Below are 26,488 nucleotides of genomic sequence, written 5' to 3' on the forward strand. Positions count from 1 at the left end.
ATCCGAACCTCATCTCTCACAAGCTTAACGTTGACCCCACATGTCAACCCGTTAAGCAAAAGAAGCGGAATTACTCCGCCCAGAAGAACCAAGACATCGCAGCCGAAGTCAAAAAGCTTTTAGACGCAGGGTTAATCAAACCTTGCTAATATCCTGAATGGCTGGCGAATGTGATGATGGTTCAGAAGGCTAACGGCACCTGGAGAATGTGCGTTGACTTCACGGATCTGAATAGGGCATGTCCGAAGGACTTCTACCCCTTGCCAAGAATCGATCTATTAGTCGATTCGACAAGTGGCCGTGCTCTGCTCAGCTTCATGGACGCATTCTCTAGGTACCATCAGATCTTCATGCACCCCGACGACAGACCTAAAACGGCATTCGTTACAAGTGCCGGGGTATACAACTATAAAATGATGCCCTTCGGCCTGAAAAATGCCGGAGTGACATATCAGAGGCTGGTGGACCAAGTGTTCGCCGAACAAAAAGGCCGCAACATGGAAGTCTATGTTGATGATTCCATCGTCAAGAGCAAAGAAGCGAAAGACCATGTTGCGGACCTAGCCGAAACGTTCACCACTCTGAGAAAACACCAAATGAAGCTGAATCCGAAGAAATGTGTCTTTGGCGTGAGGTCAGGAAGGTTCCTGGGCTTCATGGTCAGCAAAAAGGGGGATTGATGCCAATCCCGCCAAAGTTTAAGCAACTCTCGATCTTCCCGAGCCGAAGACAAAAAGGGACATTCAGCGTCTCACAGGGAGGATGGCTGCCCTTTCCAGGTTCATCTCAAAAGCCTCGGACAAGGGGCTGCCCTTCTTCAAAGCGCTAAAACTGCCAAAATCTAAAGAGCTCGTATGGGAAGAAGAGCAGAAGATAGCCTTTCAGCAGCTCCGAGAGCACCTAGCAAATCTCCCAACGCTGGCAAGACTGGCTGAAGGAGATATCCTATACCTATATGTGGCAGTGAGTCCAACCATAGTAAGCGCGGTGCTGCTGAGAGAAGAAGAAAAAAGCCAGCAGCCGATCTACTTCGTCAGTCATACATTGACTGATGTCGAAACTCGCTACCCCCTACTGGAGAAAGTTGCATATGCGGTGGTGGTAGCAGCTCGGAAGTTAAGGCCTTATTTTGACTTTCATCAAACAGTGATCTTAACAGATCAGCCGCTGGAAAAAGTCCTCGACAAGGTGGAAAAATCAGGCAGATTAACTAAGTGGGCTTTCGAGCTCACTGAATTCAGCATCACCTACCAGCTGAGGGCAGCTATTAAGGCCCAAGCCTTAGCAGATTTCCTAGCCGAGTGTTCCTACCAAGAAACACTCGAAGGGAAGGGGTCTTGGACTGTATTCACGGATGGCTCAGCCACCATAAATGATTCGGGAGCAAGGGAAGTGATTACCTCTCCCGAAGGCAAAAACTTCGAGTATGCACTCAAATTTTCGTTCAAGGCTTCTAACAACGAAGCAGAATATGAAGTAGCAATTGCTGGCTTAGAATTGTGCATAGCTCTCGAAGGCAAGCATGTCTGTTTAAAAACAGACTCTCAGCTGGTCGCTAATCAGATTCGGGGCGAATATGAGGCAAAAGAGCCCTCCATGATCTCTTATCTCGCCAAGACCAAGTCAGTCATAGCGAAGCTGAGAATTTTTGAAATTGAGCTAATCCCAAGGGGTCATAATGCTCAAGTCGACGCGCTTTCCAAACTTGCAAGTTCAACTCTCACCGAGCTGAACCGATCTGTATATGTGGAAGTGCGCCGAAGTAGAAGCATTGACCAAGAAATTGGGGTCCAATGCGTCGAAGCTGAGCCAAGCTGGATGGATCCCATCCTGGCTTATAAGCTTCAGGGAACACTCCCCGAGGACAAAAGCATAGTCGCAAAAATAAAGAGAATCGGCTCAAGGTTCATTGTCTACAATGGGGAATTGCTGAAACAGTGTTTCTCAGCCCCACTGCTGAAATGTGTGGGCCCAACAGATGCGGATTATATCCTTTGGGAAATCCACTTCGGCATCTGCGGAAACCACATAGGGGGAAGGGCCCTGGCCCATAAAGCACTACGGGCAAGGTATTACTGGCCAACCATGATCCAAGATGCCAAGGGCCTGGTGCAGAAATGTGAAAAATGTCAGAAATTCGCACCAGTTATTCATCGGCCGTCGAGAGACCTTCAGCCGATTCTGAATCCACTCCTTTTTTCTCAATGGGGGTTGGATATTTTGGGACCATTTCCTGAGGCTCCTTATCAGAAAAAGTGGCTGATAGTCGGAATTGACTACTTCAGCAAATGGATAGAAGCCGAAGCAGCTTCAAACATAACTAAGCAAACTGTCAGAAAGTTCATCTGGCAGAACATCATTACTCGCTTTGGCATCCCGAAAGTGTTTGTCTTCGATCATGGGAGGCAATTTGATAATCTGCCACTGAGGCGGTACACAGATTAGTTCGACATTAAGCTGGCGTATTCGGCGGTTTGCCATCCTCAAAGCAACGGCCAAGCTGAAGCCGCAAATAAACAGATCCTCAACGCTCTCAAGAAGAGGGTCGAAGATCAAAAGTCCAAGTGGATAGAGGAACTTCCTGGAACCCTATGGTCACTTCAGACAACTGAAAAAGAGGCAACGGAACATTCACCTTTTGAATTGGTGTATGGATCCGAAGCCGTGTTACCAGTGGAAATCGGCTCAGAAAGCCTTCGAGTTAACCAGTTCTCAGCCGAAGAAAATGAACCAACTCATGAAAGGATCCCTCGATTTCCTGGATGAAGTCCGAGATTCGGCCAGGGATAAAATGGTTGTGTACAAGCAGAAAACCAACAAGTTCTATAACCGAAGAGTCCAAGAAAGACACCTCAAAGTTGGAGACCTTGTGCTTCGGAATGCTGCCGCTGTTCAGAAAAGCCGTATACACGGAAAACTTTCGGCAAACTGGGAGGGGCCATATGAAATATACGATGAGCTCTAACCTGGAACTTATCGACTTTGGTAGTTATATGGGACTGAGCTGAAAAACCACTGGAACGCTGATGTACTTAGAGATTTCACATGTAACAGCCCGAAATGGGAAGGACAATCTATGTAAGTACATCTCTTTGAATTAATGAAAAGGCCGCAGTTCGTTTGAAATATTTTATGCTTTCATGTTCTATGTCTTCATGGTTTTTCTTAAAATTTAAGATTTACACCCGATGCTTTCCGAAGTATTGCATAGTGATGCACTGTACTTCGGCAAGCTGGGAATCTGCCGAAAACGGGGCAGCGAATAGAAGCTCGAAGTATTGCATAATGATGTATTGTACTTCGGACGAATTCGCCACCCTCGGCAAAGAGGTTATAGACGCATTTAGGGACATAGCTGAAAGTAGGATCTGATCAAAACGCCGAAACATTGCATGAATAATGCACGGTGTTTCGGCTGATCAGTTTCGGGTAATGATTACACCTCTGAAATATTGCATAGTGATGCACTGTACTTCAGAAGATCATTGCCCTGGCACAGTGTCCCAGATAGTTGTTCCCTCTAATGAATTAAAACTAGAAGAAGAAAAATAGAAAATAAAAATTTGCTAAGGCAAAACCTTCGGTTGTGCCGAAGAGCCTAGGTCAAGTGTACTCAGAACTCTGGAGAAATTATTTCCAGAATTCTGAAGGGTAAACATGCAAAGGGTAAACATTATCAGTAAGATGATTTGTAAGCCAAAGCAGTTAAACGACAAAGCTAATCAATTAATCAAGGCTGAGAGGAGACATCAGGTAATCAATTAGAGTTACAGAAATTCAAAGTTGGCAACCGCCCACAAAGCGGAAACACAGCTGCCGAAAGTACACAAAAACAAATTATAAAGTTTGTACAAGGCAGGCTGAAGCAAAAACTAAGGCAAGAGCAGAAGCGGAGATTGTCGTTCAGGCGCAAGTGGATCCGCAAGACTCAGAAGATGGCTGCCCGAGTTCCTATGCTTCAGCATCAAGCAGAGCTCCAGAAGGACAGGCAGTAGCTGAAGATGCTTTAGGGACCCCAGATGGACCAGCATTGGCCGAAGAAGAGGCAGGTTCAGCAGCTCCAGCCTCCCTAGCAGCTTCTTCAGCTTCAGCTTGTCGAACCAGGAAGTCAATTTCGGCCTGACTAGCCTCGTCAATTCGAGGGTTGTTAGGATCCATTGACCAGGCCTCGACTTGATCCCAGTTGAGATCAGGAGCTGCATGCAGGGCCAGGCGCCGAGCTGATTTCCAGCCATTCTCAAACCCTTCAGCGTATTCGGCTTCGGTGTAGACGCGGGTTTTGAGCAACTCTTCGGCATTCTTCAACTCAGTCTGCACAACTTCCAGATCATCCTTCAGCTTTTGGTTGGCAGAGAGCAGGTCATTCTGCTTCTTTTCAGCCTCTTCACGAGCCTAGGCCAGCTGATCTTCATTAGCAGAAATGAGAAGTCGTCGAGATTCAGCCTCTTCCTTCATTTTGTCCTGAATCCGGACCTTGAACTCGGCTATGCTCTCGGCGCCATACTCTTGGATGAGAGCATGACCCTCCTCCACCCAAGGGAAGATGGTCCTCTCCAAGTTTTGGCAGACCGAGAGAAAGTTAGCCCTCATCCCTTGCATGTCTCGCTTCAGCTGAGACGACTCTTCTTCAGCCTTAAACTGCTTCAGCTCGGCAAGTTGAGCTCGGGCCTCAGACGCCTCAGCTTTCTCTGCCTAAACCTGCAGCTCATCAAACATTTCCATAGAGAGGAAATGGTTGTGCACAACCTGCAGATGAGAGTAAAGGGTTAGCCGAAGTCCAACACTTAGAAAAAAAAAAAAAAAAAAAAAAAGGTAAGTGTTGGAAGGTTACCTGCATCAACACTCTTTTATTTTCTAGGAAAGGGTTCAGCACCTTTTCCAAAGATTCAGCTGCTCCGGTAGCAGCACCTAGTGTCAAGGCTCGAGCCCTCTCCAGAGCTGAGAGGTTACTCAGATTGCCGAAGTAGGAAAGGCCCAAGTCGTGCCTGTCCTCAAAAACCGCACGAGCGTGTGCCGGAACAGGGACTAGTGGTGCTGAGCCGAAGCCCATCTCTGCAGACTAGAAGGTCTTGAAAGAACCGCTGCAGAGGAGGACGACACATCTTTACCTCTGGCCGCCTTGGCTTCGACTACCTGGACCTCATCTTCAGCGATGATGGGTCCAGGACCTCCCATATGAGCATCCAACACATCAGCCTCGTGCCGAACCTCTACAAAAAATGGCTCGGCGACGTGCCTTGGAGAGATAGGGGGATTCTTCAGCTGGGCCACTTCGGCCTGAACTTCCCGAGAAGGGGAAGTTACTTCTATCACCTCCTCCTCTTGGACCTCTTCCAGCCGAGGTCTTTTTATGGGAAGCACCGGCGCTTTAAACTGGCCGGGACAAATCAGAGGCCTTTTCCCACCAGCCATATCTTCGACAGTGGTTTCAGGAGGAGGGGCAGCTTCTTCTTTCTCTACTTCTTCCCCTTCAGACTGCAGAAGAGAGGAAAGAGGGGCAGGAAGACGTGTAAGCAGTGAGTATAAAAAAATAAAAAACACACACAACAACGCAAAGTAAAGGCACGCAGATCTTTCAGCCGAAGCTTCATACTTAACAACTTTTGCAAATCATGCAAACCATATCAGAAGAAGAGTATGCATCCGAAGATCTATACTTAGCACAAATTCTTACAAGTTAAGAAAAGCTACGTATAACATGCGTACTTAAAGCTGAAGCTACACACTTAGAAAAATTCTTCACAAGCCGAAAGATCAATATGCTGGAGTTCTATACTTAGAAAAAATTTCACGCAAATTAAAGTATGGAAAAAATGCAGAAGAATCAGGGACTTACCGAAGGCCCGAATAGTTCTTCGGTGTTTTCCTCGTCCGAATCCTCCTCTCTCTGTGGTTCGGATGGAGGGGATGGGTGTACTATACCACCTCTCGACGCAGCAGCGGCAGCAGCAGCATCAGCTTCTTCTTCAGCTGAATGAAGAAAGAAGGGATCAAGCTTCTTGTGCCAAGGCTTCTGAGCCAAATACTCGAAAGCGCTGACCACCTCTAGCTTTCTCGGCTGCAGCGCAAGAGGGCGGTCCTTGACAGCAGTGATGGGAGGGGTATTGGTGATCGGCTCCCTTATCTGCATGATCCCCAACTCCTCGTAATTAATGTCGGAGTTCCCCTCGCAAATCTCTGAAAAATCATTAGAGCAAAATATTAGTTCAGATGAAAAAATTTCAGACTACAGAAACTTAAAAACAGAAAGTAAAAGTTTCGGCCCCAGCCGAATCACTTACCACCTTGGTATCTTCGGCTGAGGCCAACAACTGCTAACATCTTCTCTTAGAAGATGTAATGACAACATGGCAGCCAAACAGTTGGCACAATGGTCATTCAGCCATTAGCGCCAGGATTGACAGTTCGGCCAAAAAGCGCCATCTGCTGACGATCCGCTTCGGTAAAATCGTCAGGGCCGATGCTAGACATCGAAGGATCAGGTTTTCTCGTATAACGAGGTCCCTCGAAATAATTAGGGTGACCCTCGTCTGAAGGGGCTCGCACCCAGATCCATTGGCCCCGCCAAAATTTGTCTGAAGTATCATTCGGATAAGTGGTCAAATAACCCTTCTCATCCTCTATCTGCCACCAACTGTTGCCGTGTCATTTGCTTGATTGGGTGTTCGGCGCCAGTTTATGCGTGCACCGAAAGCAATGGATGCTCGACTCCAGCCCATAGAAGAGGCATACCCACAGATAAGTCATGACCCTCTTGATGCTAACAGGGTCAGCTGAGCTAGAGAAATGTTGTATTCGTTCAACACTTTGACGACGAACGGATGAACGGGAAATCGCAGCCCATTCTGCAGCTGTCGAACATAAACCCCGATATAACCAGGAGGTGCTCGGTAGATCCTATCTAACTCTGTGGGCATTCGGCACCAATAGCCATCGGCTTCCATAATGCCGTAATAAACTTCAAGTTGCTCGGTAAATCGATACCGAGCATCATTTTCCAGCCACCAAGAGCATGGCTCAGTCATCAGCAAGCCTGAGTTCTCAGACTCATCAGTCCTGCTCTTCAGGAGCCAAAGGTCTGGATCTCGAGATGACCCTTCGGCCTGAAGTACTGGCTTTGGCTGTCTTAGCTGGAGGGGCACTGTTTAAAGGAACAACCCTCACTCCCTCGCCACTCGAAGAAGCGGCGACCCCAATTCTGGCATTGGGGTTACGCCCGCTCAAAAATGGCATCAGCGCCAGAGGGCGATTACGCCTCAAGATTAGTTGCGGCGTCTCTTCTTCTGAAGCACTCACCTCAGATTCCATTGGTCACTTTCCGGGATTTCCGGCCATTGCGAAATCGGCAGCGACGTGAAAAGGACGAAAAAAGGGGAAAAAGCTTAAAAGAGGGAAAATCCGAATGAAATTCGGAGAAAATTACCTCTATCAGACTCGGAATTCGCCGATGTAATAGTTCGGAGCAACGAATTGTGCGGAAAAGCTTCGAAAAATGCAGAAATTAGTGAAAAAGAGAAGTTGTGTTTGCGCGAGTTCGCAGGGAAATGAGAGAAAAATGCGAATGTGGGTTGATTTGTGAATGCCGGAAATGATTATGCAAAAACAAGTTAAATATCCGGTAAAAAACCCTCACTCACTTAATTTCAATTCACAACTCTTCAAATTCTTCCCAGGCAAATTGCAAACCGCCAAAATTAATTATCCACTAAGTTCCTTCCACTTCCCCACTATCGTTAGCTAACCGTCATTAAGGTTAATTAATCATCATTAACGGTCACTAAGCCGTACAAATTCCTCAAAACAAAAATTTAAATTATTTTCATTTACTTCCCTCCAAATCTCTCAGCAGCTGAAACCCGACCCGTTATCCTCACGAATCGGGTCTGGGGGGCAAGTTGTTTGGGGTCTAAATAACTGATATTTGGGCCCAGTCCACAAATGAAAATAAATAAAGCCCAATAGGCAAGGTTCAACCCTCAAACTTTAAAAGCCAAGTCAGGTAAAACAAGGCCCAGTCAAATGGCAGCCCATTTGACTCCTCAAGCCCATTCCACTCAATTGGAACAAGGTGTAAAAGCTCACATTCTTGCATAATTACATTCATTCACGCAAATTACCTCAAGCAACAAATACTCTTGCATAGCTATTCTCTCTTGTTCTTACACTCGTACTGACTTCGGCATCGGAAGGGCCTTCCTCGGCACAACCCCCGAGGCCAGTTTACGTTTGTTCAGCTGTGCAGGAAATCCTCGATTCGATCATCATTCGAATTGGGCTTCATCTCCACTCATCCGAAGGACTTGCTGAAGGTCCATTATTTTCTGACCGAAACACAGAGTATATAGCTAGAATGTACACTGTAATACATTACATATACTCAATACTTTTCCACACTTAACAAATCATTGTACAAGTACATAATAACCAACATAACCCATCACAACCATAACGCCCATAAGTCACTGGCGGATCCACGGTGGGTTCTAATGGATTCATTGAACTCACCATGGATCCGAAAATAAATGGTTATATACAATTTGTGTGCAGAATTTATAAGGGAAACACAATGTAGCTCACTGGTAACTTAGTGTTTAAATGATTCGCATAGGCTTTGAGGGCCGCTGTTCGATTCCTAGGTATGCTTATTTTTTAGCTTTTTAGTAATTTATTTTTTTCCTTTTGCTTTTTAGTACTACCTCCGGTTTTTTTTTTTTTTTTTTTTTTTACTTTGACACGTTTTGATTTAAGCACTATTTACTCACTCTCCTTTGACCGTGTTTTGTGCTTATCATAATGAAAAATATAGTCATGTGGGATCTTGTTAGATAAGTCACGATATATATTTTCAAAATATCAACTTTTTTTAATTTTTGGTTAAAATTGTGCATTGGCAAACGTGACTAAAGAAACGTGTCAACTAAAAAGAAACGGAGGAAGTATTTTTTTTCCCCTTTTGCCTTTTAGTATTTTTTTTTTCCTTTTGCCTTTTTAGTATTTTTTTCCCCTTTTTCTTATTACTTTTTATTTTGTACTAAACCTTAATATCCTTTTATTTTTCTTTCCCCCTTTAGATTTAATTACTTTACTAAATCCCAATACCCAAAATTTTAAATCCCTTTACCTTTACTACTCTCTCTCCCTAACTTTTTTCTACAAAGTATATGAAAACCCGAATTTATTTGTAGACCCTTTTTATAAAGGTATTTCATTGTATTAAGTTATATGTTATCAGTTGTAATTCGAACGTATGTATTAAGATTTTAATTTATACTTCCTAATTTCTTTTTCAATTGCAATGTCTGTAAATTTACGATATTTACATGTACACTCCTTTGATCAATTTTTCTGCTTCATACGTTGGAAAAAATTTATATAATCAAGTGGGATCTAGTTAAATCTATCTTGAAAAATACTTTCATAATATCAAGCTTTTATAAATTTTACAAAAATATAACTTAAAATATTTTAATTGTAAAATGTGCATCGACAAGCGTGAAATCACCAACGTTGCAAATTTTTTTAAAAAAAGGGAGGACCTAAACATTTTTTTTTAATGATTCCAAACCCACACTTCTAACATCCTGGATACGCCACTGCCATAAGCTACTTGAAGTTCAAGAATTTCCGATCCTTTCATTGAATTCCCTCCACCCTTGATACTACCTTCTTCGTTTGTACTGTTTTAAAAATATGCATTTGAATTTTATCCATAAAACATAGGAAAAATTTATGGGAATAATCCCATTTTTGGGCCGTTCATTTTTAATACACTACTAGAAATAGGCCGTTTTCCGAGGGAATCTTTCCGACGGACCTTATTTCTGTCGAAAAACCTAATTTTTCGACGAAATGAAAGTGTGTTGGAACTTTCCGTTGGAAAAGGTTCCTTACGATGGAATTTCCGTCTGAATTTTTGCGACGGAAAATAATTCCCTCGGAATATAAGGCTTCCGACGGAATATTCCGTCGGAAGGTTGGTTTACCTACGGAATTTAAATCCGTCGAAATTGTCCTACGGAATAATCCCTCGGAAATACAACTTATTCCAACGGATTTTTTATCCGTCGGAAGTTCTTAATATATAAAAAAAAAAGCCGGATTCTTTATTTCTCTCTCCTCCTTCTCCTTTCTTTCCTGTTTCCTCTTTCCTCCTCCTTCTCCTTTCTTTCCTGTTTCCTCTTTCCTCCTCCTTCCTTTCGTTTCTTTCTTCTCCTTCTCCTTCCCCTTATTTCTCTCTCCTCCTCCTCCTCCTTCCCGTTGTTTCTTTCTCCTCCTCTGTCCTTCCCGTCGTTTCTTTCTCCTCCTCCGTCCTTCCCGTCGTTTCTTTCTCCTCCTCCGTCTCCTCGTTGCTCAACAAAACCACCACCGCCGCCGCTACTCAACAAAACCTCCACCACCGATTCTAAGGTTTTTAATGTTTAATTCGACCATGAAAACCCTAGATCTAGGGTTTTCATGGTCGAATTTGACCTTTAAAACCCAAATGCAAGCAAAATTAGGGGTTTTGATGGAATTCAAGGTAAGGTTTCACCCCCTTTTTTTTTCGGCATTTTTCCCTTTTTTCGGATTTTTTCGTGTTTTTTTTTTTATTTTTTTCTAATTTTGTGAAAAACCGGTTTATATTTGTGTTTTTGTTTTTTTTTTTCTTGAATTTTTTCGTGTTTTCTGATTTTTTCGTGTGGGTGTGTGGGTGGTTTTGTGAAGGTGTGTATGTGGGTGTGTGGGTGGTTTAGTGGGCTGTTGGGACGTGGTGGGTGGTGGGGGTGGGCTGGTTAGGGGGACTGGTGGGGCGTGGGGGTGGGGGCAGGGGGTGGGCAGGGGGTGTGGGCAAGGGGTGGTGCAGGGGTGGTGGGGTTGGGTAGGGGGGTAAGGGGGTAGGGGGTGGGCTGGTGGGTGGGGATCTGGATTGTGGGGGTATTGTGGGTGGTGGTCTGAGGTTGAGGGTAGGGGGGCAGGGGGTGGGCTGGTGGTGGGGCTTGGGTGGGGCTTTTTTTTTTTTTTTCTTTATTTTTCCGACGGAAAATACCGCCTCCGACGGAAAATTTCGTCGGAACATCTACCCCACCGACGGAATTTTCCGTCGGAAAGTATCCCACTCCGACGGAAATTTCCGCCAGAACCTTGCGACGGATTTACACTGAAAGTCAACAAAAGCGCCGACAGAGAAAAATCCGTCGGAAATTCCGTCGGAATAGACCTTTCCGACGGAATATCGCAAAAATACCTACAAAGGGTCTTCCGACAACGCTTTCCGACGGAATTCCGTCGGAAATGGGCATTTCCGACGGAATTTCAGGGTTTTCCGACGGATTTTTTCCGTTGTTGATTGACTGTTTTCTAGTAGTGATAATCCCACCTTTGGTTTATTTTTTAATAATCCCACCTTTACCCCCCATTCTTTTTTAATGGTCCCAACCGGTCATTTAACTTGCTATAGCAAGTTACATGACACGTGTCGCAATCTAATTGGCCTAAAATATAAAAAAAATAAAAGAAAAACTTAAAAAATTATACTTAATTAATTAAGAAACTACTTGTTTCATAAAAATAAAAAATAAAAAAAATCCCACCAGCCTAACCACCCTCCACGACTGCCCATTACCACCAGCCCTCCTTGCTGCCTACCCACCGACGACGGAAGGCCACGCCGACTGTCCTCCCTCTTCCCATTGAACCGCCAACACCCTTTCCCACCCCTTGAACCACCAACCACCCTCTAAAAAACGTTCACCGCGCCCCGATCCCGACCTCCCTCCCCTTTCGCCGCCTCGTTTTCGACTCCCTCCCCTCCCCCTACCCCTTTTTCGGCCCCTCCCCTTCCCCTCGCCCCAATTTCGGCCCCTTTGCCCTTCCCAGGCTCCGATTTCGGCCCCCTCTCCTTCCCATGCCTTAATTTCGGAAATGAATTTGGTGGTTTAAGGCGACGGAAGGTGCCGGAATAAAGGTGCGACCGTAGCGGGGCTAACAGCTGGTCTGGGACGACAGTCAGGGCGCGGCGATGCTGGGGGCTGGGACGACGGTGGGACGGGGAGGTGGCTGGTAGTGGTTTTAATTTTTAGTTTTTTTTTTCATGAGAAAAATATTATAAATAATTAATTAATGTTAATTGCTAATTATCATTTCTTAAAACAAAATTAAAATTAAAACTTATTTTTTTGACCAATTACGTGGTGACACGTGTAAAATAAACTTTAAAAAAAAAATTTAACCTCTTCAACTGGTTACTGGTCACCCAGGACCATCAAAAAAGAATGGGGGTAAAGGTGGGATTATCAAAAATTAATCCAAAGGTGGGATTATTAAAAACAAACGCCCCAAAAATGGGATTATTCTCATAAATTTTTCCTAAAACATATGCAATATTACTATATATTAACCATGAAGTAGTGCAAGTATTGAAAAATGAAAATGATGCGTAAGAAAAAGTATATAATAAGCAGAGAAAAAAAAAATTATTAGTCAGAATGTTATATGGGCACAATGGCATATAGATTCTTGAAAATCAATGTCCTATTGATATTATCATAATGTATTCCTAATTGATGATATTATTATTTATTTTTTTCTTTGAAACCTAATTGATGAAATTATTACTAATGCTCTATAACAATAAAGTATCTTCTATGCTATATATGTACGTACAAGATGTATATGATTATACGGAGTATTTAAATAGGTTATTTATGATGTAAGTGGGCTACGCTGGACGGATCCAGGGGCGGGCTGACCCAGGCCATGGCCCGCCCTATGCCCATAAACATTAGAGTTATATATTAAATTGTTGTCATCTTATACTGATAGATTAGTTCGCTGAGTCGGTTTCTAATTGGTATTCAGCATTTAGACTCTTAATGCAGGAGGTAGTAGTGGGTTCGATACCCATAAGTAACAATTTTTTGTGGTTTTTACAATTTTATGTAGGAGAAAAAAAAATTATTGTTACTTCATACGGCTTGCCCTATACAAAATTTCTAGATCCGTCTTTGGCTATGCATAGGGAAATCAGGCATATAAATGATGCACGTATTGTCAAGGATTTTTGCCTCTACTCGACGCTGACATTTCCATGAAAATTGGGGAATTTGATTTGGCTCTTCATTCTTATTTACACACTTTCTCTTTCCATCCACCCTTTTCTGTGTGCATGTGAACATGGACTTGGACATAGCTGGCTATACATCAGTGATATGACACCAAGAGCCATTTATGGATGGGGTAATTTGGCTACTACAAATAGTCTCATGAAGTCAAACTTGGACTCTAACTATCAACTTTAATTTATGGATGAGTTCGTAATCTGACATGATTGTTAAAGGACCAACTCAACTAAACGCTTAAACTGATAGTTGAAACCACGTGGGAGGTGGATGAGCCCTTTTTATTTGTCATGCTTGCTCTAATACCGTGTTAAAGGGCCAACTTAATTAAAAGCTTAATTTGATGGTTGAAGCCCAGGATCAATTTATATAATCTATCAATGATACCAAGAGCCAACATGATAAACAGGTGACGAACACAATCTCATCACCCCTCCTTTCAAAATGGAATATTTTAATTATCAAGTTTACCTTTTTAGTTGAGTCGGCCCTCTAAAACCTATAATTTGCTTATAATAGTCATATTACTCATATTCATGCATCGCTTGTATCCTAGTTAGCGCCATGATGATTTTTTGGCGATCTTTCTTTTAAAGACAACAATAGACTGAAAATTTGTGACTAGACCTAAAGAAATCAATTGAGTTAGTTGTTAAATACATTTCTCAATTGTATTATTTAATGTTGTTGTTGCTAATTGTGGGGAGTTACGTACCCTAGAGAGGCTAAATCTCTTTTCACATTGAAAATACTTTGCAAATGATCGATGATTTATTAAAGGGGGTTTATTCCATTTGAAGAGGGATACGTGGGGGAGGGGGTGGGGCAATGGGCTTCTTAGATGAAACTAATTAAACAAAAACGAAGTTATTACTCGTATGCACATAACATTCCATAAATGAAGTATGAAACATCCGGTGTCCCTATATAAAGGGCGTGAGAACGATATATACTTGTTATAAACTCAATATATAGACCCACACAATATATAGACCCAAGAATGTGATAGTGTGACCTTATCGTCGGACAAAAGAAATTGAAGGTAATAAAATTAGAAGAAGTTAGGAAAAATCCATAATAAAATGATGAAAAAGCAATAGGAAAAAGATCAAATAAGAAATAAGAGAAACAAAGATAGAGTTGATAATTAGGGAGGCTTGTTAGTAATACCCCCGTGAGAAATGTTTGGAGGCATTGACAGCTAAATAGGAAGCTTTGACAGCTTCTTCTCACTCTCTAAAACTAGGTCGGATCACGAGTAGATTCTTTTTTGTATGTGTGCATGCTCATTTTTGTATATATTTGCCTTCATGCAAATTTAGTTTTGTTTTTATACTTCCATCACATCCTCCCGTTTGCCCCACGTACGCCCATTCAATTATCGCATATAGTTGATATAGAGACGTAGTGTTATAAAATTTCACTAACTAAGCGAGTTGATATCTGCTAAGGATGAGGATATTAATAGCTGGATAACTCCCTAAGAATTTAACTTTTGTATATATATCAACCTATATGCATTATTTGACACAAATTAATTATCTTATATGAACTTATTAGCCCTTAACCGAAATTATATGGCTTTATTTTTTCTGAAATAAGGTAAGTTCGACATAATAAGGCCATAATTTTCAAATTGTAACTATTTGTTGCTAGATTAGTTAATTTTGTCTGATAAATTGGGTACTAGTGAATATTGCTAAATCTAGTCAATTAGAAACTGTTGTATTGATATCAGTAATAACATCTCAAAACTTACTCTAGATAATTAGTGATCAATTAGCATGCAAATCAATCATTTCAATAACATTTATTTCCCTTCTTTTGTTCGATGTAATCATGAGTGCAAGCTGGAATGCCATGACATTTTGTGATTGGAGACTATAATACACACAGGAAACATGATGGATATCGAAAGCATTACAAAGCTATCTTGTCCAACTTACACATATTTGATTAACCCAGCATCCAGTTCTATGTTCATCGTCACTACCTCCGTTTTTTTTTTTTTTTTTTTTTTTTTTTTTGACATGTATTTTCTTTTTCTTTTTTTGGTACGAAGAAGTTTCTTGTTAGTTGACAAGTTTTATATGATGTATGTTGTTAACATTTAAATTTTATATTTTTTTTCACTTTGTGTATTACTAACATTCTTGTTTTACCCACTTGCTCTTGTCCTTTTGTCCCTTTCCTTACAACAATGTCTATATTTAATTAGAGTTGTCAAAAATTGACCCAATCAACTCGATCTAAAAAAGTTCGATTTGGATTTCGACTCGTATGGACATAATAATTTAACACGACACATATTGCCCCGTCCTAATTGAACCCAAACAAGTTACACCTCTATATCTAATAATGAGCGAATTAGTAATAATGGGAGGAAGTAGTATTTTAGGTTAAACGTAGTTGATGCTAATGCAATCTATATATAGTTATGTCGCAAGTAAAAAATGACACTCAAATTGAGGGCAATGCATGATTGCATGCCCACTTTCATAGATAAATCGGGGAGGATCGGAACTATCATTTCACTTTATGTGATATAAACTCTCACTTACGTGCGAGACTAATGATATGTTTAATTCACCTTATTTTACGATTTTATTACTAACTAGTTTAGACCATATTAGAAAAAAATAAGTTTTTATTAGTTTAGATCAATTCAGACCAGATAAGCAAAAAGGTAAACTAAACAGGGCCTAAGAATGAAGTAATTTTGGTACATGCCACATATGACATGAGTTAATACGACTTTAATCTTATCTTTGTTAGAGTTAAAAATGACTTAAAGCCTATAAATAATCAACTTTTGCAAGTCATCAATGTTCATTCTTTACTAGTAAAGCTTCAAGTATTGGAAATTTTTTCTTTGGTCGTTGAATTTAATATGACTCTCAAGTCTATTTTCAAGCATCGCGGCGGTTTAATCTATATGAGTGGCCCCTTATGTTTTCATTTATTATCCATTAGATTAGATTATAGAAGGATTAAGTTTAAGAAATAATTTTGTTGGTTGATTCCAAATAAAGCTGGTAAAATGATTTATATTTACATTGTCAATTGATGAATGGCAAAACTTTATTGTGACAGAATGAATTGAAGTGTAATTTTCTAAGGATATTATTTTTTAATTGTCCATAGATGGATGATGCAACATCACCTTCAAACTAGGTTTTCCAATAGATTTTATTTATAACCTTCATGCTAAAATCGTCTTTTAAATGTTAATAATGGATGGTAATAATGAAGACTTATAACAAAAAAGAGATAGTTTAAGGTAGATTATTATTGTTGTGGACATTAACATAAGACTTTCATCATAAACTTGCATGAAAATTCATTCTAATTACCACCACTTCTTATTGATGCATATAATATATATATATACCATACATGTCGTGAAAGAAATTTACATCCCTTTAACTTATACCTAGCGAAGAGTTGTTAGTTTGTTTTTTTTTCTACTTGTTTTATCTTATTTTATCTTATTTCAAACAATGGATAGATTAAGATAGTTCAAACAAGTTCTAACAAAATAAGTTCAAAGTTCATATTATATAATTTTAGACAAAACCAGTTGAAGCTTCTAATGTAGTCGTCGACTATACAGTGCCTTAGTAACACTTTCTTCCTTTTGTTTTCCTTTATTAGATGATTAATCTTTCTGTATATATTATATAGTTCAAAGTTCATATTATATAATTTTAGACAAAACCAGTTGAAGCTTCTAGTGTAGGCGTTTTGATCAGCTTTCTTTAGATTTTGTAGTGCATGGTCAAATCTCATCAAAAAAGGTTGAGAAATTTTTGTTTAAAGTGTTTAGGGATCTCAGATATCTTATATATGGAATTTGCCTAATCAATTACTATCATTTATGACTCGCTGTACATCCAAGTAGAAGAACTAAGATTATTAAATATATAATGGAGACCTTTAGCAAGCTAATAAGGATTCTTTAGCTTAAGAGAGGTAGGAGTTTGAGCCTTAAATAATATATGGCAACATATTTTTTTGAGTACCAATACTATGGAGAATTGGAGATGGCCAATGTTTAGGTTAGCCTAGCTAGGCACACTTGACCTTGACCGATTTGAACTGGTCCACCTAGTTAGTAGGTGGATCCGTTTTCTTACTTCTTATTAACCAGTCTAAGTCAAACCATTTAATCTTATACCTAGTAATCTTTAATGATTGATTATAATTAAAAAGTTTTAGCTCAGTTAGGCCCATCCTGGGCCACCCTACACGGAGACATTTGTAGATAATTTACAATATATAATTACGAAGTACGAGTACTTATTTAACCATTCTATATATGTAGTATAGTCTAAAATATGTAGTTGCACTTGCACAGTAATATATGATATATGTGGTCTACCACCCCCATGATATGCAGCAGCAGCAGACAAACTACAAAAGAGACTGAATTTATATATAAGGCTCTCTTACCTTCCCACTTTATCAGGGCAACCCAAATAGACAGAGAGAGATCCATCATTTTATTTGTTGGATCACTTCCAAACACATACTATACAAGTAGCTACTCACTACTCACTAGAGAAAGACAAACAAATCGATCGATCGATCGTTCGATTGATCTAGAGCTATAATCATGTCATCATCTAAAGATAAAAAGAGGGCTGCTGCTTTGCAAGAGAAATACCAGCTCCTCCGTTCAGTCACCAACTCAAACGCCGTATGTTTATTATGTTCATTGTTATTCTTTTTTCCTATCATCTAAGCTAGCTCCGATCCTTTAATATGTTGTTTCTCGATCTCTGATCTTTTTTTTCGATCTATATTGTTTTGTTTCGGGTTATTGTATGCAGGCGAACACGGCTTCTATATTAGTAGATGCATCTAAACACATTCAAGAGTTGAAGGAAAAGATTGAAAGGCTTAATCAAGACATCAGTGGTTGTGGTAGTAGTAGCACTAGTCCATGTCCTAAGGTATTTACACTTTTTTTTTTTTTTTTTGTGCGTGTATTTTTTTTTTAAAAGGGGTTCCTTTTTTTGAGTTTGTGTAACTTAGTAATATTACAAGTTTAAATCTACATTTCCAAAATATTTTAGCTATCTTATTTTGATTCAAGTGAAAAAAAAAAAAAAAAAAAAACTCCATAACATATAAACAACAAATAGTTAAAACACAAAACATTTATTGACATTTATTTTTATTTATCTTTTCATCAAGTGTTTTTGTGAAATGCGCCAAAAAAATTGGAATTGAAATTGAAGCTTTGAAGAGAGCACAAAGTTCTTAATGAAGACAAAAAAAAAAAAAATGTGTAAAGTTTATTTGTCTAATTATTGCTGTTGTATTTTCTATGTTTGGGCTGATTTCTTAGTCATAATTTGGTGACATTTTACTTGAACTTTATATTAGGTCTATCAAATAAATAAAAGGTTTACTCTTAGTACTGCGTTGTTAGAATAAATAAATTAATAAAATTAAATGATGGTTTATTAGCTCTTATCTAAATAATTAAATATAACACTCCTACTTAAACTTATCATTATTTATCAAGAAATTTTTACTTCAAAAAACATCGATCTTGGCATGACTTTATTTGCATAATCTTTTGATCTCCATTTTTTTTTTTTTTTGTCTAATGAATTGGTAGATATTCCTTATTATTACTATATTCTTTACATGTGTATAATATATCCCTTAATATTTTGGGTATAGAAGTTCAATAGGTTTTTTTCCTTGGCAATCTAGAGCATTTAGTCACATTTTTTCAAAAGGTGTAATAACTATTTTAATACATAATTAAATCAAAATACATTTTGAAATCTCAAGAAAAAAAATTCTGTGGCTATCTTTTGTTAAATACAACTGTGAGTACATTGTTCAAATTGAAAATGAAGATGAACAATAAGAGATTTACACAATAATGGGCTTTCAAGCTTTAATTGACCGCACCAAATGGTCGCTAAAACACGAAAATTGATCAATAAATATCCACAAATGTAATTTTTACTTATGTATCCCTTTGACCTAGTTTTTAAACAACTAAAGTGATGTAGATCGATAGTGTATACGGAGGCTATTAAGTGTTATATGACCATTATATTTAATTAGTACCTATGAATGTAAGAAATATAATCATATGTTGTTTCACAAAAAAAAAAAAAAAAAAAAAAAAAAAAAAAAAAAAAAAAAAAAAAAAAAAAAAATCATATGTTATGTTGATCAATCTTCACTAGCAACTTAGTTACTATAATGTACAAATGTTGATAATCATGATAGATATATTTACGTGTTATTTCTCGACTTTCAGGTTAGCGTACGAACCCTAGAAAAAGGGTTTCTAGTGAATGTGTTCTCAGAAAGAAGTTGCCCTGGCTTGCTGGTCTCCATACTTGAAGCCTTCGAAGAGCTCGGACTCGAAGTTCTGGATGCTAAAGCTTCATGTACTGATCGCTTTGAGCTTGAAGCTGTTGGTGAGGAGGTATGTATTTCTACTACCATTACAAAAATAATTTTGGTTTTGGTGTTTGTGTGATGAGGAAAAATAAATCTAAAATCTGTGCATTTCCTTTAAATTATATCTTCTCAGAATTTAGAGTATAACTTGTACATAGACTTATACTTCCTAAATATTCTTTTGATAGTTTAACCTCTCGCAATTAGGGATATATAGATGAGTCATATGGCAATATTTTTAGGAAATCTCTTTTAAGGAGTATAATACAATGTGCAACTTATGTTATTATGATATGCTTTTCAAAAAGTAATGATATTTGAGTAAGATCCTATTGTCTTTCACAATAAAAATATATTTTGATTGGTAAAATTAGAAACCTCATGAAAAAAAATACAGTATTAGTAATAATGTAGTAGTAAAATAAGTTAATCAATATGATTGTAATAAGTTTTAAATTCTAGAATAGGTTTTAGTCCTAAAAACAAATTTAGTTAAATATAAACGTGGAAAGGAAACTTTGGTTTAAGACGTCATAGAAATTAATCTAATAAGTACTTGTTACTTTAAACACATTCGGAATTGCATTGGCATAGAGTGACTTTTAAGAAGATTTAAAACCTTAACACCTCTTCAACGAACTACTCTAGTTAGTGTTTATGTTGTTTTAGTTACTTTTAGTTTCATTGTCGCTTATTGTATTGTCTTTAATAATCTCTCTTTAAAACACATGTCAAAAGATGTTATATATACCTTTAATAGTATCAATATTTTTCAAAATACCAATACACAACCTCTCCTAAATATTAAAATAATTTTATATCGAGTACCGTATATGAGTATATAATATGTAAGTATACCTACTTACTTTAAATCTAAAATAATGTAACTACATATATATATGGTACGAAGTACATATAATTAAGTTGGTTCTACATGGTATTGTGGTAATTAACTCATATCCATATCCATATCCACGTCCACATCCACACCATGCGTTGTTACAACTTTAATTTAATTTTGTGTTCAATTAGAGACACTAACTAAAAATTAACACAGAGTAAAAAAGAAAAAAGAAAAAAAAAAAAAAAAAAGTTACAAACATGATAGATCGTACCCCATCATCTTGATGTCGTCATCATAAAGTCGTCATCATCAACATCGCCATGATATATGTCAGCATTTGACCATTTAACGTTAAAGTGATCTAAATGTGAATTCATATCAGCGTTTTAATCTTTACATAGATAATAATTAACTTTTATTGTTTTTATTGAAACAATCACTTGATTGAACTACAGTTCTAACGTTTAAATTTACTTGCACTATCACGCAACAAATATTAATTTTGAATCTTTACATGTACTTAATTAAAGAAGTTCCCTTAATTTTTGTTTTCATTGTTTTAACACAACTATATTGCATGCATCGCAGAATGGAGTAGATAGCTTGGATGCTCAAGTAGTAAGGCAAGCAGTGTTACAAGCGATCAGAAATTGGAGTGAGAGTACATAGACGATGTACGTAGAGTAATGCGTATAACGTACTTACTCTACATGTCAAAAATTGTTGTGTATTTTGGCATAGCAATAGGCTCATTTGATTATTTTGCGTAATGACAAGTTTCGTTGCGATGCCTTAGCTCTCACTTCGTCATGAAAGTTATGCAGATCTATCGTAGGTAAAGTAGGCCTAGTTATTGAACGGGTTGGAAATTTTCATGAATCCATTGTTGTCCCTCCCGCGGTTAGCTTGAAATTAAGCTAAGTGTACCATTACATTACGATGTTTTAGTAATAAATACTAGTTGGTACTTGCTAATCAAGTGAATGCATGCCACCAGTGAGGCAGTGACTTAACTCTATGATTTGCTCTTAAGCCTCTCATTTGTTCGATCAACTTATTAGAACTAAAAAGTTTAAGGTGTTTAGGAAGTCTGGTTTCCTACACCTATTAGGATGTTATGTTACTATTATCGTATAAGTTGCCTGGCCTATTTATGAATGATGATCAACAATAATGAGAGATTATGCGAGTAAATTAAACCTTTACTATGTACTCTCTTCATTCTATAATAATTAACACTACCAAATTTGACAAACTTATCAATGCATGCATGCACTATTTTGACCCTAAAAATAAGTAATTAAATGTTAGTAAAAAATAAGGTTGATGTTATGAAACTTTATATCAATTTCTATTTAACTAACCTTTTACATGATAATTTTTATTTATATATTTTATAATATGCTGATAAAAATCATGGTCAAAGTTCATTTGCGAATAGTGAAAAATGTCAAAGTGATGTGTCAATTGTAATACATTATTAAAATAAAAAAATAATTAAAAAAAAAAAAAAGGTCAAGGCCTCAGTTGGTTGAGGTAGGAAATAAATTTCTATGCGAGCTCCTAATGCATGAAAAATTAATTTTGTTATAAAATTTCTAGGAATTAAAATAACGTGTTTTAATTTGTTGTCATGTGAGAATTTATAAATCCTAGAAATTGTAAATGATTAAGGGTGTGGGGTGGGTGAATAACTTTCCATGTTTTGTTGGAAATTGTATTTTCCTGAATTATGACTTCCTCCATTTTTACGTGTTAATGTCAACCAACCAACATGACCAAAAGAAATTTCATGGGAAATTTGAGTGCCTACTGAAATTAAGGGCAACCAAACAATACGCAAGTGTGTAAATTATTACGGAGGAAGTATTTATTTAGAAATGGTCGAATAAAATAAATGGTGCATTAATACATACTCCTTTCGTGTTTTAATGAATGTAATACTTTGATCGGTACATAATTTTAGGCAATTTAATTGACTCAAATAAAATAAGAGGTAAATGAAGTAGTTGGAGTATTAAAAAATTATACAAGAAAGATAGTGGGTTTAATAATTTATTAAAAAGTAATGAATGTGAGAGGAAAGAGATAATAATAATAAAAAAAAATATATAAAAAAAATAGTAATGGGTTTAGGTGGGGATCATGTATGAAAGGAAAAATATATACTCCCTCCATCCCTTAAAGATAGACCCTTTTGGCCAAATTTTAGTCCCAAAAAGTTCACCCCATTTGCTATTTCCAACAACCATTAATATTAATTTTTTACCAAAATTCTCTCCAATTTGCAACAATATTTGTGCAAATTTAGCTTCCCCATGTTAATTTTGCATCTACTACATATATACTTTTATTACTTTCTCTCTCTACTTTTTTGCATACCCCAAGTAAATTTACATTTTCAATTTACTTTTACTACTTATTTAAGTTTCTTAATTCCTGTGAAATTCCATCAAAAAGGACTATCATTAAGGAACGAAGGGAGTAATATTTAAATTTAGTTTTTTGTCAAAAGAAAGTGTAACACTTATTAAAACACGGAGGGAGTAGTATAAGATCCAAAGGAATATACTTTCTCTGTTTTTTTTTAATATATGCAATAATTTGACTTTACACTATTCATATGTTCCACTTTAAATAGCTTTGATGATTTATAGCTAAGCAAAATAATAGTAATGTGAGATCTTATTATATTCGTCTCGAGTTATACTCCCTCTATCCCATAATATATGGGACATTGGACTTTTTTTACTATTCATGTATTAGTTTTGACCATAATTTTTTACTAACATAATAAAAAAAAACATATTTTATCATAAAATATGTTGTTAGATAAATATTAATATAAAGTTGCATAATACAAGTTTTTCTAAAAAAATTCATTAATATTTAATAATATTTATTAATATTTAATTATATAAAAATAAAGTCAAATTAGTGTATTGGCATGTGTACAATATTGACTGTGTCAGATATTATGGGACGAAGTGAGTACTAATTTAATATCATATGTTTATAACTTTACATATTGATAATTAAAGATATTCACGATGAAAATAATGTATAATAAGTGTGAAAAGAAAAGTGTTACAAATATAAAAAAAAAACATAGGAAGTATATGTTATACTCCAAAGTTGTAATATCTTCATAAGCAAACAAACCCTTGTTAGATAAATGAAATGAATATGGATAATAAACAATGGGCCTTAATATATATGTTATTCCTTGCAGCTTCCGGTCCAGGTATTTGCTCCCGCAATGGGATTACTATCAAATTGGGTCAGTGACTCAGGTTCAAATACGTTATGGTCTCATGGACGGGTTCGGTCATCTTTAATTTGGATAATGTTTGGTTCAGTATTTTCATTTGGTTCAAAACAGCCTGGTTTAGGTCACTTCTAATTTGGGTGAAACTGGATAAATCCTTACCTTTTTTTTTTAAGATATGAGTAAACTCTTATTAATAATGCTGAGACTATTATGCCTCTAAAAATATTTATTTACATATTTACCTCCTTTTAAAAATGTATTTACCCTTTTAAAAGTATGACCACATTTTATGAATAGTGTTGAGACGATTATGTACCTAAACTATTTATTTACTCCATATTTGCCCTTATTAATTAACATTAATTGTTTTTTTTAATCTTAAGAATAGTGTGTGGATATTTATACGCCTAGCCTAATTAGCGCTAATTACAACGTCAAACCGAAAGAACTAGCTACCCTATTTATTAGAAATAAGTTCTACTCTCTCTCTCTCTCTCTCTCTCTCCTATATATATATATATATATATATATATATATATATATATATATATATATATATATATATATATATATATATATATATATATATATATATATATATATATATATATATATATATATATATATATACATATATATATATATATAAGCTACAGTTGGATTAAAAATTATGAAAAAATTAATTTATAAAAGTAGACATTATGACAAATCCAACAACATATTATATGATCATATTTATATATTGGTAAAAAAATTAAGTCAATGATGACATATGAATAATGAAAAATCCCAACTCTAGCTTATAAATAAAAATGGATGGAGTATTAAATTTTGGTACGGGTTTTATTTAGTTCAGGATACTCATGGTATGACTTGAGTTAATATTGGACATTTGAACTGGAACAGGCTTGTATGTTGTATCGTTATATTTTTGAGCTCGATTCAAATTTAGTTCAATTGAATAGGAATACTCCCTCCGTATTTTTATAGTTGCAACAGTTTCACTTTTACATTATTCATGTGTTTCACTTTGACTAGCTTTAATGATTTATACTTTAGTAAAAATATATTCATGTAGGATCTTGTTAGATTCGCCTCAATTTATACTATTTTAAGACCATATGTTTATAATTTTTACATATTGGTAATTCAATATATTAACGACTGAAATCATGCATCGGCAATCGTGAAAAGAGAACGAAGTGTTGCAACTACAAAGAAGCAGAGGAAGTATATATCAAGTTTGGATGAACTTTTGACCAAATTACTATGGGTTCAGATCAATTTCATATTGTATAGGCCTTGAATATTGGTCAGGTGTAATAATTATTAAAACACGGAGGGAGTATTGATTTTTTTTAAGTGTTGCAGTTTATTTTGGCACTATTTGTACTACCTTTGTTACTTTTTAATTGCAACAAAGGGGTATTTTTTGTGAGATATAAATAATTTCCTTTGTTGCAACTAAAAAATAATGGCAGAATTTTAAGTATATATAAACTTTAGCTTGAAAGGTACTCATAATGTAACATTTGGATGAAAATTTTGAACTATTTGGTCTTTGAAAATATACACTAAGGGTCTTACTAATTACTGTCGTCATGTTGGGAGTTTTTGCAAATCTACCTACAAAAAAGGGATAGCATGAAGTATTTGCTTAATCAAGCAATAATATCTCAGGTGTACCATATCTAAATCAAAATATACTTACTAAATAGTATTGATGAACCCTAGAGTGAAAAAAGGGAGAGAAATCTAGGAGATAGGGTGGTGATCGACTAGGGTTTTACATCTTAATCAACATATACTTAAGAAAAAATTTATAAACCCTAGAGTGAAAAAAGGGAGAGAGATCAAGGAAATAGGGTGGTGGCTAGGATTTTATAACTTAATCAACATATTTAATTAATGCACAATAGTTTCCTCGAGCGGGAAAATAAAGCGTTATAAAGTTAAAATTTCTTCACGTGGACATGCATTATATTGTATTTATTTTACCATTGCACATGTTAAATTTAACCTAGTAAGTCATACTGATCACGCAAACAACACTTCTCTTATCTATTGTTTTATAATTTTAGTTGACTTTCTAGTTTTCCTTGACTCTCTTGCACACTACAAGAAATGAGTCGAATACTGATGGTCAAAAACTATCTGTAAACATACCAAAAACTATTGGCCAACGGAAAACCATTCATCGGAAAAATAAGAAATACCAATGAAAAAGCCATCGATAAAAGTGATACCGTTGGTTTTACTGATGGCAAAACAACGTCGTATTTTTTTTAAATACTGATGGCAAAAGCCAACAATATTTTATACGGATGTCAAAAAGTTATCGGTATTTTCGGTTACCGATGGTCTTTAGCCATCGGAAAACTGTAATAAAAATAAAAAATTATAATACCCCCCTGCCCCTGCCCCCCTACCCCATACCCCCTAACAGCCTCCCACCTCCACCTAAACCACTACCACTACCTACCACCACCTACCTTTTCACATCCCACCACCAGCCACCATGTACCACTAGCAGCCACTGTGAACCACCCACCACCACTAACCAAAAAACACCAAAAATTCGAAAAAACAAGCAAAAAAACGTAAAGTTGAAAACAAAAAAAAATGGAAAAACGTAAAAAATCCCAGATCTGAAAACCCACAAAAATCAACCCATAAATACTAAACATCAATCAACGAAATTCCAAAATAAACCCAAATCAAACAACGAAATCAAAATTAAACCACACAAAAACGAAATTAACTCGCAATATCAAACAAAAATCAACATACCTTTCAAATTTCTTCTTTTTTGGGTTTAAATGGTTAAACTCGACCATGAAA

The 26,488-nt window shown here is 36.8% G+C and overlaps 2 protein-coding genes across 2 annotated transcripts; both read left to right on the forward strand.

The window, feature by feature from the left end:
- Positions 1-413: 413 nt before the first annotated feature.
- On the forward strand, positions 414-2,965 carry LOC110732666. Its single transcript, XM_021912638.1, has 3 exons — positions 414-659; positions 1,165-2,331; positions 2,675-2,965. Exons 1-3 carry the CDS (start codon positions 414-416, stop codon positions 2,963-2,965), a joined length of 1,704 nt encoding a protein of 567 aa, XP_021768330.1.
- Positions 2,966-17,554: 14,589 nt separating this feature from the next.
- LOC110725882 (transcription factor bHLH61-like) lies at positions 17,555-21,164 on the forward strand. The gene is made up of 4 exons (XM_021905352.1): positions 17,555-17,796; positions 17,930-18,052; positions 19,387-19,557; positions 20,965-21,164. The coding sequence occupies exons 1-4, from the start codon at positions 17,713-17,715 to the stop codon at positions 21,043-21,045; spliced, it is 459 nt and encodes a 152-aa protein (XP_021761044.1). The 5' UTR covers positions 17,555-17,712; the 3' UTR covers positions 21,046-21,164.
- Positions 21,165-26,488: the final 5,324 nt, after the last annotated feature.

The sequence above is a fragment of the Chenopodium quinoa genome, unplaced genomic scaffold, assembly GCF_001683475.1.
Source record: "Chenopodium quinoa cultivar QQ74 unplaced genomic scaffold, ASM168347v1, whole genome shotgun sequence".
Classification (NCBI taxonomy): domain Eukaryota; kingdom Viridiplantae; phylum Streptophyta; class Magnoliopsida; order Caryophyllales; family Amaranthaceae; genus Chenopodium; species Chenopodium quinoa.

Excerpts from the sequence above, each read along its gene's own strand:
- LOC110732666 (XM_021912638.1), top strand. The coding sequence starts at position 414 with ATGATGCCCTTCGGCCTGAAAAATGCCGGAGTGACATATCAGAGGCTG. Across the intron at positions 660-1,164 it reads GAAGGTTCCTGGGCTTCATG|CCGCTGGAAAAAGTCCTCGA; the intron begins GTCAGCAAAAAG and ends TTAACAGATCAG. Across the intron at positions 2,332-2,674 it reads CAAACATAACTAAGCAAACT|TGGAAATCGGCTCAGAAAGC; the intron begins GTCAGAAAGTTC and ends CCGTGTTACCAG.
- LOC110725882 (XM_021905352.1), top strand. The coding sequence starts at position 17,713 with ATGTCATCATCTAAAGATAAAAAGAGGGCTGCTGCTTTGCAAGAGAAA. Across the intron at positions 17,797-17,929 it reads CAGTCACCAACTCAAACGCC|GCGAACACGGCTTCTATATT; the intron begins GTATGTTTATTA and ends TATTGTATGCAG. Across the intron at positions 18,053-19,386 it reads GCACTAGTCCATGTCCTAAG|GTTAGCGTACGAACCCTAGA; the intron begins GTATTTACACTT and ends CTCGACTTTCAG.